Here is a 16,861-nt window from a genome sequence, read left to right on the forward strand (position 1 = left end):
GGGGGGTCATGGGGGTCATGACCCCCCCCTGGAGCCTAAGTTGGCCATACAAATAGACCACGTGACCCCTCCCTGGGGCCCCGGGCCTTTACCGCGTGACCCCCCCTGGGCACGAAGCTGGATCCGCGCTTGCGGGTACTAAAACTGTCTAGAAATGAAATTGGCTTGTCCATCCAATATCACTACGGTCCATCCCATTCACCAGGGGATGCAGTCGAACAGGGTTGGATCCTCCTAGTGAGTATTATATTCTTTGGTTGGATCAATCTGAACTAAAAATAGAATAGTTGAACATATTTTACACAATCAAACAAATTTCGGATAAATTTACGATCCGTACGCCAATCTGTTACGGATTTCAAACTTTAAAAAAATTCTGAACGAACTCCCGTGTCCGTTATTTGTCAGTGTCAGTGTCACTGTCATTGTCAAGTCAGTTAACTGTTAACTGTTAAGCTTTATGATTATCGCTTGGTGTTCAAGAATTTGTGTGTTAATTTCCTTTTAAATGATATAGTTTTAAGTTTTACCAGCACGTCGTTTCTACAATTTTCGTTGATTGTTCGACTTGAAAGGTAGGTGCTCTGCTCTTATAATATGGTTATGCGCTTCATTTATTACGTGTATTATATATCAATGGTTAATAGATTGTTGCTCTTATAACGTCTCCTTCCAAGTTGTAATTCTGTTAAAATCTCTTTTAATGTTACCTGTAGCATTGTCCTTAGAACACACTAAAGTAACATGGTTGTTATGAAGGCCCCTGTGCAACTAGCAACAATTTAATTCGGTATAAGGATATGGTTTATTGTGGTGTGTGAATAGAAATGTACTTGAGGCCTTATAACAATGTTTTGTATGTCCGCACCCTTAGGCGGATCCACATAGAGCACGCAGTCTTGCGGAGCAATACCCTCGCGCAACAATGGCCTGTAACACTGCTTGCTCTGTGTGGACCGGTCTATTGACCAATAGGTAAGGTGCCCTGTTTGTATCTTTATTTGATAACCTGAATCCCAAGTAATGCTGCAACTGCTAGCTGGATATTTATAATTGCCTTACTAGCCTAATATACTTCCAATGCGGATTCAAATCCACTTCCACAACACTTCTTGATCTGTGGTGGTTGTTCGGACACTCCATAATCAGGTACCTATTACTTTCATTGCAGGTTCTAACTGTGACCAGCTTTTTAGCAAACAAAATATGTCACTAGCTACATCAGTGGAGGCAGGGATGGCTTGTGTTAAGTCAGAGCCTGGAGAGGTGTGTGTGAAGACAGAGCTCGGAGAGGCGTGTGTGAAGACGGAGTCCGGAGAGGCGTGTGCGGAGGAGGAGCGGGAGCGCGAGGACAGCGCGCGCGGAGTGAGCGCGGCGGCCGCGCGGGCCGGGCTGTACACCGGCCACGAGGTCAAGGACGAGCTCGTGCTGGGCCCCGAGGAGTGGCACCGCCCGCAAGTTGCTAGGACACAAGGTAATTTATACAGTAACAGTATCAATTTTATTATGAGTATGATACTATCATAGGGTTAATGTGCTCATTTTCGTAATAAACATCCTTTTAAAGTTCTTGTGGCTAAGAGATGCTGAGCAGAGAGTGCTGGTCATCACTGGATTTTTTAGCGCCATCTATTAAAAACTAATCATAACTAAACTGATGATGCCTACGAATTTTTTTTTTGACGTGATATCATGATATTAAAATTAAAAAGCAGGTTATTTGTTCTTGTAAAAAATAAAAACATGCAAAAATATTTTGGGAACTCCAGGCTGTGAAACAGCGCCATCTAGTTTTAAGCCTAAAACCCATACATTTCAGGGGTACGCTTTTTTGTATGGGCTTTGTCAGTTCCGTATTATATCGTTCTTGCCTAAACAGCTTGTTAAGTACCTACCTGTGAGAAATAAAGGGTTTCTTATTTTAATTTCATATATAAGTACTCGTATGTCTGTGATGAAAACTTAAAATATCTGAATGAAAATTATCACAATGAGACCTTAAATTTATCTATTCCATTTGACTTAGTGTAGTCAGTTGCGTGACAAATGGCTTTTGCTATTAAAATTAATACGTAATAGTAATAATATAATAGTAGATACAACACTGTTTCTTGGTTTAACATTGGACAAAAATCTACAATGGAGTCCTCATATAAAGAAACTAGCAAGCAAATTAAGTTCAGCCGCATACGCCGTTAGGAGAATCAGGCAACTGACTAATGTTGAGACAGCTCGCCTAGTGTATCATAGTTATTTTCACAGTGTAATGTCATACGGTATTCTGGTTTGGGGCAAAGCAGCTGACATACAGACTATCTTTGTATTACAAAAGAGAGCCATTCGTTCTATTTACAACTTAGGAACACATGAATCAGTAAGAGAACTCTTCAAAGAAATTAATATCTTAACTGTAGCTTCCCAATACATTTATGATAGTATAATTTATGTTGTTAAGAATTTAGACTGTTTCACTAAGAATTCTGATATCCATAATTATAACACTAGAAACAAAAATAAGCTTGCCATAAAGAAGTTTCGTGTCCGTAAAGTACAGAAGTCATTTGTTGGGCAATGCATTCATTTTTATAATAAGTTACCTGACACTGCTTTGAGATTACCCCTCCCAGCTCTTAAGAACTACTTAAAAAAATCATTGATGTTAAAGGCTTATTACAGAGTCGAGGACTATTTGACAGACAAACATGCATGGCCCGAACCAGAAACTACAAAAAACGAATAGCAATTAAAATAATTGTATTATGTATAGAGGACACAGTTCAGATAAGAAAGCACATCAAATATTTTATATTTTATGTTGTGTAGGTAAATTACATATTTAATGATATTGAGATTCATATTATCTTTTTCTTCTATGACAATTTGATATGTTTTCTCTGAAGAAGAACGACGTATTATTAAGCAATAATATAATTTATTGAAATTGATTTCCATAGAGTACCTAGTCTGTTCATATTCTTTGATGAATACTTTTGCATGTTAAATTGTATGTTGTTATTTAATGCATGTTAATTATAAGATGTAATGTTTTGAAAAGAAGTTGCCCGCCGAGTTTCTTGCCGGTCCCATAGTGGATACCCCCCTCCCAACTGAGGGGGGACTGAAATCTTCTCGAGGCTGAGGCGTAGGGTTAGAGCCGGCGTAGCTTTATTTAGAATAGAATAGAATAGAAATATTTTTATTCATGGCAAAATAATACATAAAAGACACACACAAATACAGATCAACAACAGAGAATTATTTACACACATATCACAAAAGGTAAGTAAGTACACATAGTTGCCATGAATATGGTCCCGACTCAGCATGGTGTTAGCCTGTGTTATTTGACGTTCATATGCGCATTGTAATATGCCTACTTGAAAAATAAATATTTCATTTTCATTTTCATTTTTCATTTCATTTTCATTTTCATTTCATAATTTTGCTATACATTATTATATTGTTTGTTTTGATGCATATATCACAAAAAAAAAAGCCAAATTTCACCTAAATATTCTAGTTCAGCAGTTGATGTATGAAGAGAATATTAGACTTTTGTAACATTAGTATGGATATATTTTTATTACTTATTTATTGTATGTATATATCAATCTGCAACTAGCTATAGAAACAGCAGACTAGATAAACTGAATACCATTTATATTAAAGCAAAATCAATCAAGTTCATTGGTGCCGAGCCGGGAGTCGAAACCAGCTGGGGCGAGAAATAGGCCCCTGTTCTCAAAAGCTATTTACTTCTACCATGAGTTTTAGAAATATCTTACCACGGATGATGTATGTCAGTTTTGGTGTCTTCTATGCTGTCTGATGTACTATCTGTCTATGGCAGCGTTCCCACTTATGCGTCGCGTGTCTCGGGGCGCGCAAAGGGCGTCCGCGCCACGCCACCTGAGTGTAATTCAAAAAGCGTCTCCTCAGTACATTTTGTATAGGAAGGACGTAAGGCGCGCGCCCCGCCGCCGCCACGCCACCTGGGGCGCGTCTTACGTCTTTCCTATACAAAATGTACTGAGGAGGCGTTTTTTGAATTACACTGAAGCGGCGTGGCGCGGACGCCCGTTGCGCGCCCCGAGACACGCGACGCTCTGGTGTGGCCGGTCACTATGGTAGACGCACTGGTAAGGTTACGTAAAACGTAGCACACTAATAAACTTAACTAAAGATGAATGTTTTTTGCAGCTGTCTCGAGCGCGGAGCTGCCTGCCCCCCCGCGCCGCACCCGCCCGCCCTGCGCCCGCCCCGCGCCCGCGCCGGCCCCCGCACCCCCGCAGCGAGCCATGACTTGCTCCGTGAGGCTCGAGCGCCGAGCCGTACAAAGCACTACACGACACAAACCATACACTGGCGACGACTGCGGCAAACGTTTCACCGGCAACTCTGAACGCACACACTCGCCGTCGCAGCCTCCGTTAGCAGTCATGCGACAGCTCGCGATGACTTGCTCCGTGAGACTCGAGCGCCTTCGCGATCAAAGTGAAAATCAAACATACACCTGTGATAACTGCGGCGAAAGTTATAAAAACAAATCTAATTTAACAAAACACATTCAAAGTCTGCACTTGTCGGGGCCTGAACTCTTTGCCTGTGATTTTTGTAAATCTACATTTCAAAATAAGTTACTGGTAGCAGAGCACGAGAAAAGCGCACACGGTGTTACTAATTTTATGTGTGCCGAATGCGAGTATACAACAATGTACAAGAAAGAATTGCGTACTCATTTAAAGAGTCACTCTGTGGACAAACCTTTGCATTGTAGTCACTGCAGTCACACAAGTCGATGTAAAAAAGATTTACAAGATCACTACAGGATACACTTAGGTGTAAAGTCTAGTGATGGTGATTTAGAATACGATCAAAACCAAAGCCTACAGAATCATGTAATGGCAGATACTGGACATAATGTATTTAAATGTAGCGATTGCAACTACACGACTCGGCGGAGGGAGCACCTACAAGTTCACCAAATGTTACACACATGGAAAAATAAAGTGTATGTGTGTGACAAGTGTGATTACAGAAGCCGGTGGAAAAAGCACTTAGAATTGCACCAGGCGGTACACAACGAGGAGAAGCTATATAAATGTAGTGATTGCGATTACAAATGCCATCAAAAAGCACAACTACGAAGACACTATAGGATACACACTAGTGAGAAACCGTTTCATTGCAGTGAATGTGATTATAAATGTAAACACAAACATCACTTACAGACACACCTGTTAATACACTCTGGAGTGAAACCATTTAAATGCAGTATTTGCGACTACAGGTGCAGACAGAAAGAGAACCTGCTAGCTCACCAGAGGACGCACACAGGCGACAAACCTTACCGGTGCGATGACTGTGATTACAAATGCAGACGGAAAACAAACTTACAAAGACACCGTCAGACTGTACATACTGTCAAAGTATATCAATGTGGTACTTGCAACTACAAGTGTCATCAGATTGTAGACTTGCGCAATCACCGAAGGATACATCCAGCAGAGGAGCAATACAAATGTAGTCTTTGCGACTACTGGTGTTGGGACAAAGCTAATTTACGCAGGCACAAGAGAGTGCACTCCGATGAGAAGCCTTACGCGTGTCACCACTGCAAGTACTCGAGTCGGTGTAAACGCACGTTGCGAAAACACTTAAAGACACGGCATTTAAAATTGTACCAGTCGGTACACAAGGAGGAAAAACTATACAAATGTAGCGACTGCGAATACAAATGCCGACAAAAATCACACCTACGAAATCACTATACAGATATACAGATATACAGATATACAGACTTTATTGGTAAATATAAAATATACATATTACACGTCATAGCCTTAAAACTAGTTCAAACAATTACACTAAATTCGTCCATTTTAAATGAATTAAAACAAATTTAGGACATTATACATTAGATTCACAGAACTAAATTATTTATAAATAAACTTGGGAAAAGTGTAGGTAGTTACTACAAAAACCTGATTATCAGACGGTGCTGGGTCAATTACTCACCGGAGCATTTATAAAGTCGGCGATACGATAGTATGCCTTATCTATAAGAAACGATTTAAGTTTCTTTTTGAATATGGCATCACTTGTCGAGTCTTTGATGGCATTAGGCACAGAATTGTATGCAATCGGTCCCATGACGTCAAGCGATAGTCGAGACTTCGCAAGTCGTTGCTTTGGGATTTGCAATCGTGGTCGTCTACGCGACTGAGTGCAGGATATTTTTGAGCTACATTTAAAGTTGATTATGTTGGACCTTACATACATGCACACAGTCAATATGTATACAGATGGCAACGTTAAAATTTCATATTTTTGAAACAACGACTGGGCAGGATGATCAAAAGGTTTTCCATCGATTATACGCAGGGCTCGTTTCTGTATTTTAAATGCTCTGTCGCGGTCTGCTGCTGTGCACCAGAGGTCCACACCCTGCGTGAGAATCGAGTGGAAATATCCATAATAGGCAGTTTTCATGTTGTCTATAGATAGACTGGGCGCCAACCTGGAGAGTGCAAAGCACGCTGCGGCCAGTTTATCACAAGTCGCCTGTATGTGTGGGGCCCACTTTAGGCCGGCGTCAATATGAAAGCCCAGGTACTTAGCCGTTTCGACTTGGGGAATTGGAACGTTATTTAATGAGATATTCAATCCCGGTTTATTTGTCTTTCTTAATTGGAAATGAACAATATTTGTTTTGTCTAAGTTTAAAACCATCCCATTGGCAGAAAACCATTTAACCAACTGATTAATGACATGACAAATTTTTGATTTTAAACCATAGTAATCATCTGCATTTACAATGACGCAGGTATCATCGGCAAACATAACATATTCCTGGCCCGGGCAAGCAGTGGTGATATCATTTACAAGGACCAGGAATAGGCTATTTCCACACACAGACCCCTGGGGCACGGCGCAGTTACCTATAGATTCCATGTCAGATTTCGAGTTTAGTACATACGTACATTGTTTCCGCTCATATAAAAACGATTTTATTATGTTAAGGAAGGTACCGGTGACTCCGTAGTGGGATAGTTTATTAAGGAGGAGCGAGTGGTCTATCATTTCGAAGGCGCGCGACAGGTCGCAGAAAATAGCAGCTACCTGTCGCGAACCCTCGAGATGTGCCCGCACTCGCCCCACCACTTCGCGCGCAGCATCAGTTGTCGATCGGCCCGGCTGATAGGCATACTGCTGACTGTTCAGTAATCTATTGCGACTAAAATGTTCCATAAGCCTATCACTAAGTAACCTTTCAAAGACCTTGGAAATTACAGGGACCAGTGAGATTGGTCTGTAAGACTTAGGTAAGTGTACTTCACCCTTGCCCTTGTAAATTGGCATAACTTTTATTAATTTTAGAACGTCAGGGTATACACCTGTACTAACGCATTCATTAAATAGTGATAGTAGGAGGGATATAACGCAAGGAGGCAATAAGTCCAAAATATACGTTGACATGTCGTTTACGTCTTTAGATGTCTTACGTTTTATTTGTTTGAATACCTTTAACAATTCATTCACGGTGAACGGTATAAATATTAATGGTGTGGGAGTGTGGTCTAGGTAACTGTGCAGATATTTTAAAGCTGTACTGGTACATGGTCTCGCATTGTTTACGTTTGCATCGACGTAATACTTGTTTAACAAGGCGGCGGAGGCAGCGGCCCGCGCGTCCAGGCAGTCGCCCGCCGCCCTGGCAACAAGTATGTCGATCGCTCTGCTCTTGTTATTTGTACCTCTGCACGTTTCATTTGATACTATGCGCCATATGCTGCGCGACATATTGTGACCGCTGTTTGAGATTTGATTATTTATGTGATTCTTACGTACATTTTTTATAAGGGACCAGTATGAAAGTTCTAATGTGTGTAGATTCGAGCGCGTTACAGAATCATTTGGGTTTTTACTAAGTTTTATTTTAAGTTTTCTAATATTATTTTTCTGTTTTTTCACGGTGTCATTGACCCAGACATCGTCAGCGTTTTTAACAGGATGATACCTAACAGGAAAATGTACATCGAAATAATGTTTTAAGACATTGATAACAGATTTAGTTTTCTCATTAGGGCAGTTGTTTTTATTCAAGACTTCGTCCCAATTTTGGAAATTTAGACTACGAGTGAAGTCTTGCTTATTACAAAGTGAAAACTTTCTTTTCAAAACATGGCATTTAGATTGAAGATGTTGATTTACCTTAATACTAATAATCAAAGATAAATGATCAGATAGATGTAATTCATTACAGTTTATTTTATTTATATCGGACTTAAATATATTCGAATAGGCGTGGTCGATACATTTTCTAGAGGTACTTGTTATTCTGGTCGGTTTATTTACAAGGTTTCTAAATCCATACGATTTAATTTTATCTACTAATTGATTTGTAGTATTACAATCTGCTAAAATGTCAATATTAATATCACCTAATATAATTACATTATTATTTTGAATGGGAATAAAATCTAACAATTCATTTAATTTATTTAAAAATAATGCGATGTCACCACTGGGGGGTCTATATACACACACTATAATTAGGTCAAGGCCGATGCACTCGACGGCGCACGCTTCGAACTGCATCTCGACGGACAGGTCGGCGACTTCCTTGCGGTCCACGGTCAGGATGTCGGCGCCGGCGAATATGCAGACTCCTCCACCCTTCCGCGAGGGTCGGCAGTAGTGAGCTCGAAGTTGGTAGTTGAGTATATTTACTGCGCTTATTTGATTTGGCTCGAGCCAGTGTTCCGACAGACACAAAACGTCAATTTCGTCTAGAAATTGGAGTTCGCTCTCTAATCTGTACGTTTTGTTTGCCAACCGGTTAATATTTAAATGGAGTACATTTACTAGTCCTTTTCTATTTTTTGTTTTGGTCGGGGTGGTTCCGTCGGCGGGAGACCGGGTCTCCCTGGGGCGGAGAAAGGGCCGCCACTCGGAGATGCTGCTGTTTACAGGCCAGGCTGATTCCTTGAGAAAGTTTTCATATACAGATGTTGGAATACCTATTTTAAATGAATTATAGGTATCTCGTTTTGACTGTATCCTTTCCACTGTATAAGGGGCACCATGGTAAATGCTGTTTAAATGCTTTATTAGGCTATCAGGAGTTGTGTCGTTATTAAAATAGCATCCATGCAGATATTTGTATACTACAATACCTTTCACTGACGCATCAGTTGCAGATCCTTTTATTAATACGTTAGATTTTCGAAGTTTTCGACGGTTGTTGCGATTTATGACAAGTTTAAAATCGTCATCAGCTGATTCGTCGGAACGCGGCTGTTTACAGTCAGTGATTACTGTTGTAGTATCATTTTTATCAATAAATTGGTCCGGCAATTTATCTGTTGTTAATTTAGCATCATCATTGACGGTCGTCGTACTTTTTTTAGCGGTCGTAGTTGGCTGCTTCACCGGCTGGTTATTACGCTTCGCTCTTATCGGCTTTTTTGCCTGCTCGGTGATTCTCTGTCTCGTTTGCGCAGCGGCTGGTCTCCGCGCTCGCGGAGGCGCATGTGTGGAGGCGGGAGCGGGACGGCTGATCGGAGTCGACACATTGTGCGGTGTTGTTGGAATAGATGCAACGATGGTTTCGGTGTTTGTAGACACTTTAGCGAATTTGTCGGTATCCTTCGAAAGCAGACTGGTATAGGATACACACTGGTGAGAAACCGTTTCATTGTAGTGAATGTGATTATAAATGTAAACACAAACATCACTTACAGACACACCTGTTGATACACTCTGGAGCGAAACCATTTAAATGCAGTGTTTGTGACTACAGGTGCAGACAGAAACAGAACCTGCGAGCTCACCAGAGGACGCACACAGGCGAGAAACGTTACCGGTGCGATGACTGTGATTACAAATGCAGTCGGAAAAGATACTTACAAAGACACCGTCAGACAGTACATAAGGTCAAAGTACCTACAGTACAATCTCGATAATCCGGCACTTCGGTGGTCCGAGACGTCCAATAATCCGGCATTAAAATAGAGATGCAAATGATAATTTCAAGTACAAGTTTACCATCTATGCGTTTTTTTTATACTACGTCGCCTTATTCTTTAATAAAAACGGTTCACGATAGTAATTGTGCTGTAAATATCAATCCCCTTTCTTCCCGTGGGTGTCGTAGAAGGCGACTATGGGATATGGGTTAAATTGTGGCGTAGGCGAGAGGCTGGCAACCTGTCACTGCAATGTCACAGTTTCGTTTTCTTTCAACCCCTTATTTGCCAAGAGTGGCACTGAAGCTTTAGTAGTTTCATGTGTTCTGCCTACCCCTTTATGGGATACAGGCGTGATTGTATGTATGTATGTATGTATGTAAATATCAATATTCGAATATTTATTTATTTATTCCTCTCCAGGGTTTAGGCCCATGACTACATATTCCCAATCCTACAGATTCTCTAATCTACAGAGTCCCAATTTAACAGATAACCAATTATACAAATTCCCAATTCAACAGATAACCAATTACACAGGTTCCCAATTTAACGGATAACCAATTATACAGATTCCCGATTCCACAGATTCTCTATAATACAGATTCCCAATTTAACAGATAACCAATTACACAGGTTCCCAATTTAAGAGATAACCAATTATACAGATTCCCGATTCCACAGATTCTCTATAATACGGATTCCCAATTTAACAGATAACCAATTACACAGGTTCCCAATTCTACATATTCTTTATTCCATAGTTTCTTATCTCTACAGTTTCCCAATTATACAAATTCCTAACTGCACAGATTCTTTAGTTTATTTATTATCTATTATAAAACAGAGCCGCTTTCTTTGTAGTCCTGATGAAAAACTTTGGTTAAATTTTTAAACTCTACAGATTAGCATCCTTCAAAATGACCAATTTTACCGTTACAGTAAGGGTACGTTCAGATGACAAGCGTTCAACGCGCGTTGAACGCGCGCAAAATTTTTATATAGTGTTCACATGACACGCGCTTGCCGAGCGTTGAACGCGCGTTGCCACGACCACTATGGTTCAGTCAGTAGATTTCTTACATTTGTCGAAGATGGACGTAGGAACAGTTTTAACGGTGATATTATACCGACGGTTGAAACGACGCGCCAGAAGACGGAGATATTCGGTCCACCCAATTTTGTCAACCACGCTGACTGAAAGCCATGTCATACTTGTCATATCCCATATCGCAGGACGTTTCTCTATTTCGTCTATAAATAATTCCGTATCAAAAGCTTCGGTTTCCATTTCGGACGATTTCTGGACGACCCGATGAACCCTAAAATACGTCCATCCGCGTTGAAAGCGCGCGCTCAACTGAACGGAAACATAGAAAACCAATGATCTCAAAGCGCACGTTGACGCGCGCTGACAACAGTCGAGCGCTAGCGCAGCGTTCAACGCGCGTATTAATAAAACGCGCGTTAGCATGTGTACAGCCTGAATAAGTTGTTATGTAGTTGTAAACGCGCGTTATCAAAACGCGCATTGAGCGCTTGTCATCTGAACATGCTCTAACAGGAGGTTCTGCCTATGGACAATTTTAGTTTACAACAAATAAAACGAGTGCGAATAAAATTTAAACTTATTATTTAATCACTCAACAAGACCTACCTAAGAAATAGTTTTTATCTAATTTGATACAACATACTCAAATAACATATCATATTTTTATGGTGCTATTATAATATTTAATAATATTGTATAAATATATGTATTAGAGTAAAATTGAAAATAGTATACATATTTTCAAATATGGCCGTACTAATAGTATAATCTGTAGAATTCGGAATCTGTAGGACTGGAAATCTGTTGGACTGGGAATCTGTAGAATTGGGAGTTTGTGGAAATGGGAGTCTGTATAATTACGAATATGTTGAATTAAAATTTTGTAGAATACCAATTATGTAGAATTGTGAATGTGTAGAATCAAGATTCTGTAAAATTTAAATTATGTAAAATTGGGAATCTGTAGAATTGTGAATATGTAGAATCAAGATTCTGTAAAATTTAAATTATGTAGAATTGGGAGTCTGTAGAGATAGAAATCTGTAATACAAATCTGTAGAACTGGGCCTAAACCTCTGACTACAAAGAAAGCGGCTCTGTTTTATAATAGATAATAAATAAACTAAAGAATCTGTGCAGTTAGGAATTTGTATAATTGGGAAACTGTAGAGATAAGAAACTGTGGAATAAAGAATATGTAGAATTGGGAACCTGTGTAATTGGTTATCTGTTAAATTGGGAATCCGTATTATAGAGAATCTGTGGAATCGGGAATCTGTATAATTGGTTATCTCTTAAATTGGGAACCTGTGTAATTGGTTATCTGTTGAATTGGGAATCTGTATAATTGGTTTCTGTTAAATTGGGACTCTGTAGATTAGAGAATCTGTAGGATTGGGAATATGTAGTCATGGGCCTAAACCGCTGCCAGATGTAGCATTGAGCAATGTTACCGCAAGTTCTGCTTGCTTAACGGGACTATTTCAGAAGAAGTAGTTTTTCCGCATTAATTCACAAAGTAGTACATTTGTTGTCAGGTCGAAACTTCAAAGGCCCATCTGTACTGAAACAGGTCGTATGATACAGGTGCGAAAAGGAAATTCGTAACTCGTGTCGATTTGAAACACTCCATTCGATCGTGTTTTTATTTAACGCCACGTGTTTCTAATCTGGGGGCACTGTAGTGATCCTGATGCTTTTAGCTTTTGTAGTCTGTTCTTGCTGTATTTTAAGTTAATCATGAATACCGTTTGACGACCGGTCTGGCGCAGTCGGTAGTGACCCTGCCTGCTACGCCGCGGTCCCGGGTTCGAATCCCGGTAAGGGCATTTATTTGTGTGACGAGCACAGATATTTGTTCCTGAGTCATGGATGTTTTCTATGTAAGTATATAAGTATGATGTCAAACCCTTGGCAACGGATAAACACGAAAACTTAAAGTATTCCTGAAATTTAATAATGTTTTACCATATTTAGGAAATTTCTTCAGCTATAACACAACTCAACTAAGATTTTCCCACAGTGCGTAATATACCTCTGAGCTGCTTTGATCTGAATGACAACTGATTGTCAAAATGAAAATTTTATATAAACAACATGATTTTCAGACAATTTTCAGTGGTTTTATGAAATACATGTAGATACACGATGTGATTACCAAGTAAATTACAGTGCAAGTGCATTTTTGCCACCCTAAAGGCGACCAGTAAGAAGAGTGGCAAACTCACTCATTTCCTACTCCTCACTCGGAGCCAACCTACCTTGGACGAAATAGACCCTACATCCGTTGAACGAGCCGTTTGGACAATTATTGTGCTACATATTATTTATTTTTATACCTTTCATACTTATACTGTAAGTTTCCTATTTTCTTATTAGTGTACTTAGTTGTTACCTATGTTTTTCTAGTAGTATTGCTTTATTATATTATTAACTGATCTGTAAATGGAATGCTGCGTGTGTAGGAAATGTTTCACTACACCAAAGGGCCTTCACATACATCAGACTCGGATCCACCATGTTCGCGTGTGTCTGGTTCCTCTCGCTCCGAGTCCCCAAACAACACTCTGCTCATCCACACCTCCTCAGCCTGAAATTCCTCTCCATACATTTCTCGGCAAGCTTAAACTGACAACTCCTTTAATAAAACGCATTCCACGTGGTGCCAGATCTGCAGTGGCGGAAGCACTAGCTGGTATTATAGACAAATGCATAAATTATAATAACTTAGATTCCTGGCGTGAACTGTTCACTTTTTCATTCAAAATTTTACACGTGTCTAGAAATAATGATAATATTAGTCTTACACAAAAAATTAAAAACAACATCCGTGCTTCTGTTTTGCCTTCTATCACGGTCGCCTGTCCAAACCGCCAAGACCGGAACTATAATATATGCAAAAAAGTTGAAGACAAAGTGCATGACGGCGACCTTAAAGGAGCTGCACGGCTCCTCTTTTCAACCGACTCTCTAGCCCCTGACACTCCAGAAACAACGGCCGCTTTACAAGCTAAACATCCTCCAGGCCCTTCCACCCCAATCTTCGCTGATTCTCCCACAGATACTTCGGATTGTCTACTCGCCACAAGCACAGACATCATGTCAGCTTTATCATCTTTCTCTAAAGGGTCGGCTTCAGGATTGGATGGTATCTCCGCCCAACACCTCATAGATCTTACTAGTCATGGCACTGGTGTAGCCGGCGAACAACTTTCCCAAAGCCTGACAAAACTAATAAATCTTATGCTCGCAGGAGATGTGTGCCAAGATGTGACTGCCATAATTTACGGAGCTAACCTTATAGCCCTATCAAAGAAGGATGGTGGAGTGCGCCCCATTGCTGTTGGTTCCACATTCCGGCGGCTAGCCGCAAAAGTGTGCGTGCGGCATACACGAGCTAAGCTACAAAAACTCTTCGAGCCCGTGCAAGTCGGTTTTGGAACCTGTGGAGGCTGCGAAGCCGCCGTGCACGCCGTGCGTACCTTTGTCCAATTAGATGCATGTCAAGTTCTTTTAAAAATAGATGTGAAAAATGCATTTAACTCAGTCAACAGAGATACCTTGCTTAGTGTAATCAAAAATCACGTGCCAGAAATTTACAACTTTCTACTCCAATGTTATCATGGTCCTTCGAAATTAGTTTATAAGGATAGCGAAATTCTTTCTGCCGTGGGATGCCAACAGGGCGACCCTTTAGGCCCCGCCATTTTTAGCCTTGCTATTAACTCAGTTATTCACAATCTTACATCCAAGCTGAACGTTTGCTACTTGGACGATGGCACCATCGGCGGAGACACTCAATCCGTTCTAACGGATTTATCCGTAGTTATACAAAAGTTTAGTGACATTGGCCTAAAACTTAACTTTGATAAATGTGAATTATACATTTCCGAAAATTGTAATTCCTCTTTAGCGTCCCAGACACTTCAAAGTTTTTCAAATTTAGCACCAAATATTAAAATTCTATCAAAGGACAATCTCCATCTACTCGGGTCCCCTATTTTCGATAAAGCTATTCCATCTATATTGGCAAAATCTATTTCCAAATTTCGTATTAACTCAGATCGTTTGGTGAAAATTAGTAGTCATTCGGCGTTATTTATTTTGAAATTTTGCTTGATGGTTCCCAAATTTACATATTTGCTTCGTTGCTGCCCGATCTGGAAATTCTCAAATCTGGTTCAACCTATTGACAGTCTCCTTAAGGCACAAGTTGAATCAATTCTTAATGTTCGCTTCAGTGACCAGTCATGGACTCAGGCGTCTTTGCCCATTAGGTTCGGCGGTTTAGGAACACGCAAAATATCTAGTGTCGCTCTGCCGGCATTCTTGTCCTCAATCCATAGCACGTCTGATCTCGCAGGTAAAATCCTCAATGCCCCAGCGGCATCAAACTGGGAGATCGCGTGCATGGAGGAGGCCAAGGATGCCTGGGTAGCTGGACTAAACTTAAAAATACCTTCCGGACCTAAAGGGCAGAGAGCTTGGGATAACATAGCCTGTGATACTGTCCTGAAAGCCCTACTCCATACGTCCTCGGGTAAAGACCGCGCAAGGCTCCTGGCAGTGTCCCGGCCCGAGTCTGGACAATGGTTACATGCATACCCATCACCAAACACAGGCACATTCATCGACCCGCAAACCCTCCGAATCGCAGCAGGACTCCGAGTTGGGGCTGATGTGTGTGTTGACCACAGCTGCACCTCTTGCGGGGCCGCAGTTGATCGTCTCGGGCACCACGGACTATCCTGCTCTTCGGGCGCCGGTCGGCTGTCCCGTCACGCGGCACTCAACGACATCTTAAGGCGATCGCTCGTCAGCGCCGGCGTCCCAGCTGCTTTAGAACCCCAGATCGCGCGGGACGACGGCAAGCGCCCTGATGGGATGTCGTTGATTCCCTGGAGGATGGGTCGTGCGCTGGTGTGGGACGCTACCTGCACCGATACGCTGGCAGCGTCCTACATTTCAGCCACCACTAAAAATGCCGGGGCGGCGGCTGACGCCCGAGAGCGTTTTAAAAGAAATAAATATAGCTGTCTCGGCACCAATTACGAATTTGTAGCTTTTGGTGTCGAGACACTCGGTCCGTGGGGTGGCGGTGCGCGCGGGCTCTGCAGAGAACTGGGCAGGCGGTTGAGGGAGTCAACGGGGGACCTTCGCGCGGGCAGTTTTCTCGCGCAAAAGATTGCAATCGCAATACAGCGCGGGAATGCTGCCTGCGTGATGGGTACCTTGCCACGTGGGCAAGGTTTATTATTTTAGGTTTTATTTTTAGGTAGTTTTAGTTTATTATTTTAAGTTTTATTTTAGGTAGTTTTAGTTTATTTCTTTAAGTTTTATTTTGTAAGTAGGTTATTTTCATAAACGATTGTTGTTTTTTTTAAGTATTAACTAAATAAAGTATATTATAAGTATTTGTATATTATCTATATCGTTGTCTGAGTACCTACCCACAACACAAGCCTTCTTGAGCTTACCGTGGGGCTCAGTCAATCTGTGTAAGAATGTCCTATAATATTTATTTATTTATTTATTTAATACATATTTTGAATTAGATTCTGATTTGTCGTTCTCCATACTAAATTAACTGGGTGGCTAGCCGAATGGCACAATCGCTCACGAAACGCTCACGAAACGAAGCGCTAGTAGATATCTATCTCTATCGCGCTTGCGTATTGGCGCGACAGAGCCAGCGGCGTATCGCTTTCGTTTGGCGTCGGAGAAATGCCATTCGGCTACGGGGCCTGATATTGAAAATGTATGAGTAACAATGCAGCTATCATCAAGCTAAACTAGTACCGCGCGTGGATGTCTTTAATGCACGCGATGACTTATATAG

The 16,861-nt window shown here is 41.1% G+C and overlaps 1 protein-coding gene across 4 annotated transcripts; it reads left to right on the top strand.

The window, feature by feature from the left end:
* Positions 1–78: 78 nt before the first annotated feature.
* Positions 79–10,126, top strand: LOC125237720 (zinc finger protein 665-like). 4 transcript variants are annotated; one of them, XM_048144881.1, is made up of 5 exons: positions 79–575; positions 1,172–1,474; positions 4,201–5,768; positions 9,669–9,684; positions 9,806–10,126. In XM_048144881.1, the coding sequence occupies exons 2-5, from the start codon at positions 1,207–1,209 to the stop codon at positions 10,015–10,017; spliced, it is 2,064 nt and encodes a 687-aa protein (XP_048000838.1). In that variant the 5' UTR covers positions 79–575; positions 1,172–1,206; the 3' UTR covers positions 10,018–10,126. The 4 variants fall into 4 exon arrangements, with proteins under 4 accessions (XP_048000838.1, XP_048000836.1, XP_048000839.1 ...); XM_048144879.1 differs by having other exon boundaries at positions 9,669–10,091; XM_048144880.1 differs by lacking the exon at positions 79–575 and having other exon boundaries at positions 650–1,474; positions 9,669–10,091.
* The last annotated feature ends 6,735 nt before the right edge of the window (positions 10,127–16,861 follow it).

Source organism: Leguminivora glycinivorella, chromosome 22 (genome assembly GCF_023078275.1).
Source record: "Leguminivora glycinivorella isolate SPB_JAAS2020 chromosome 22, LegGlyc_1.1, whole genome shotgun sequence".
In the NCBI taxonomy this organism is placed as follows: Eukaryota; Metazoa; Arthropoda; class Insecta; order Lepidoptera; family Tortricidae; genus Leguminivora; species Leguminivora glycinivorella.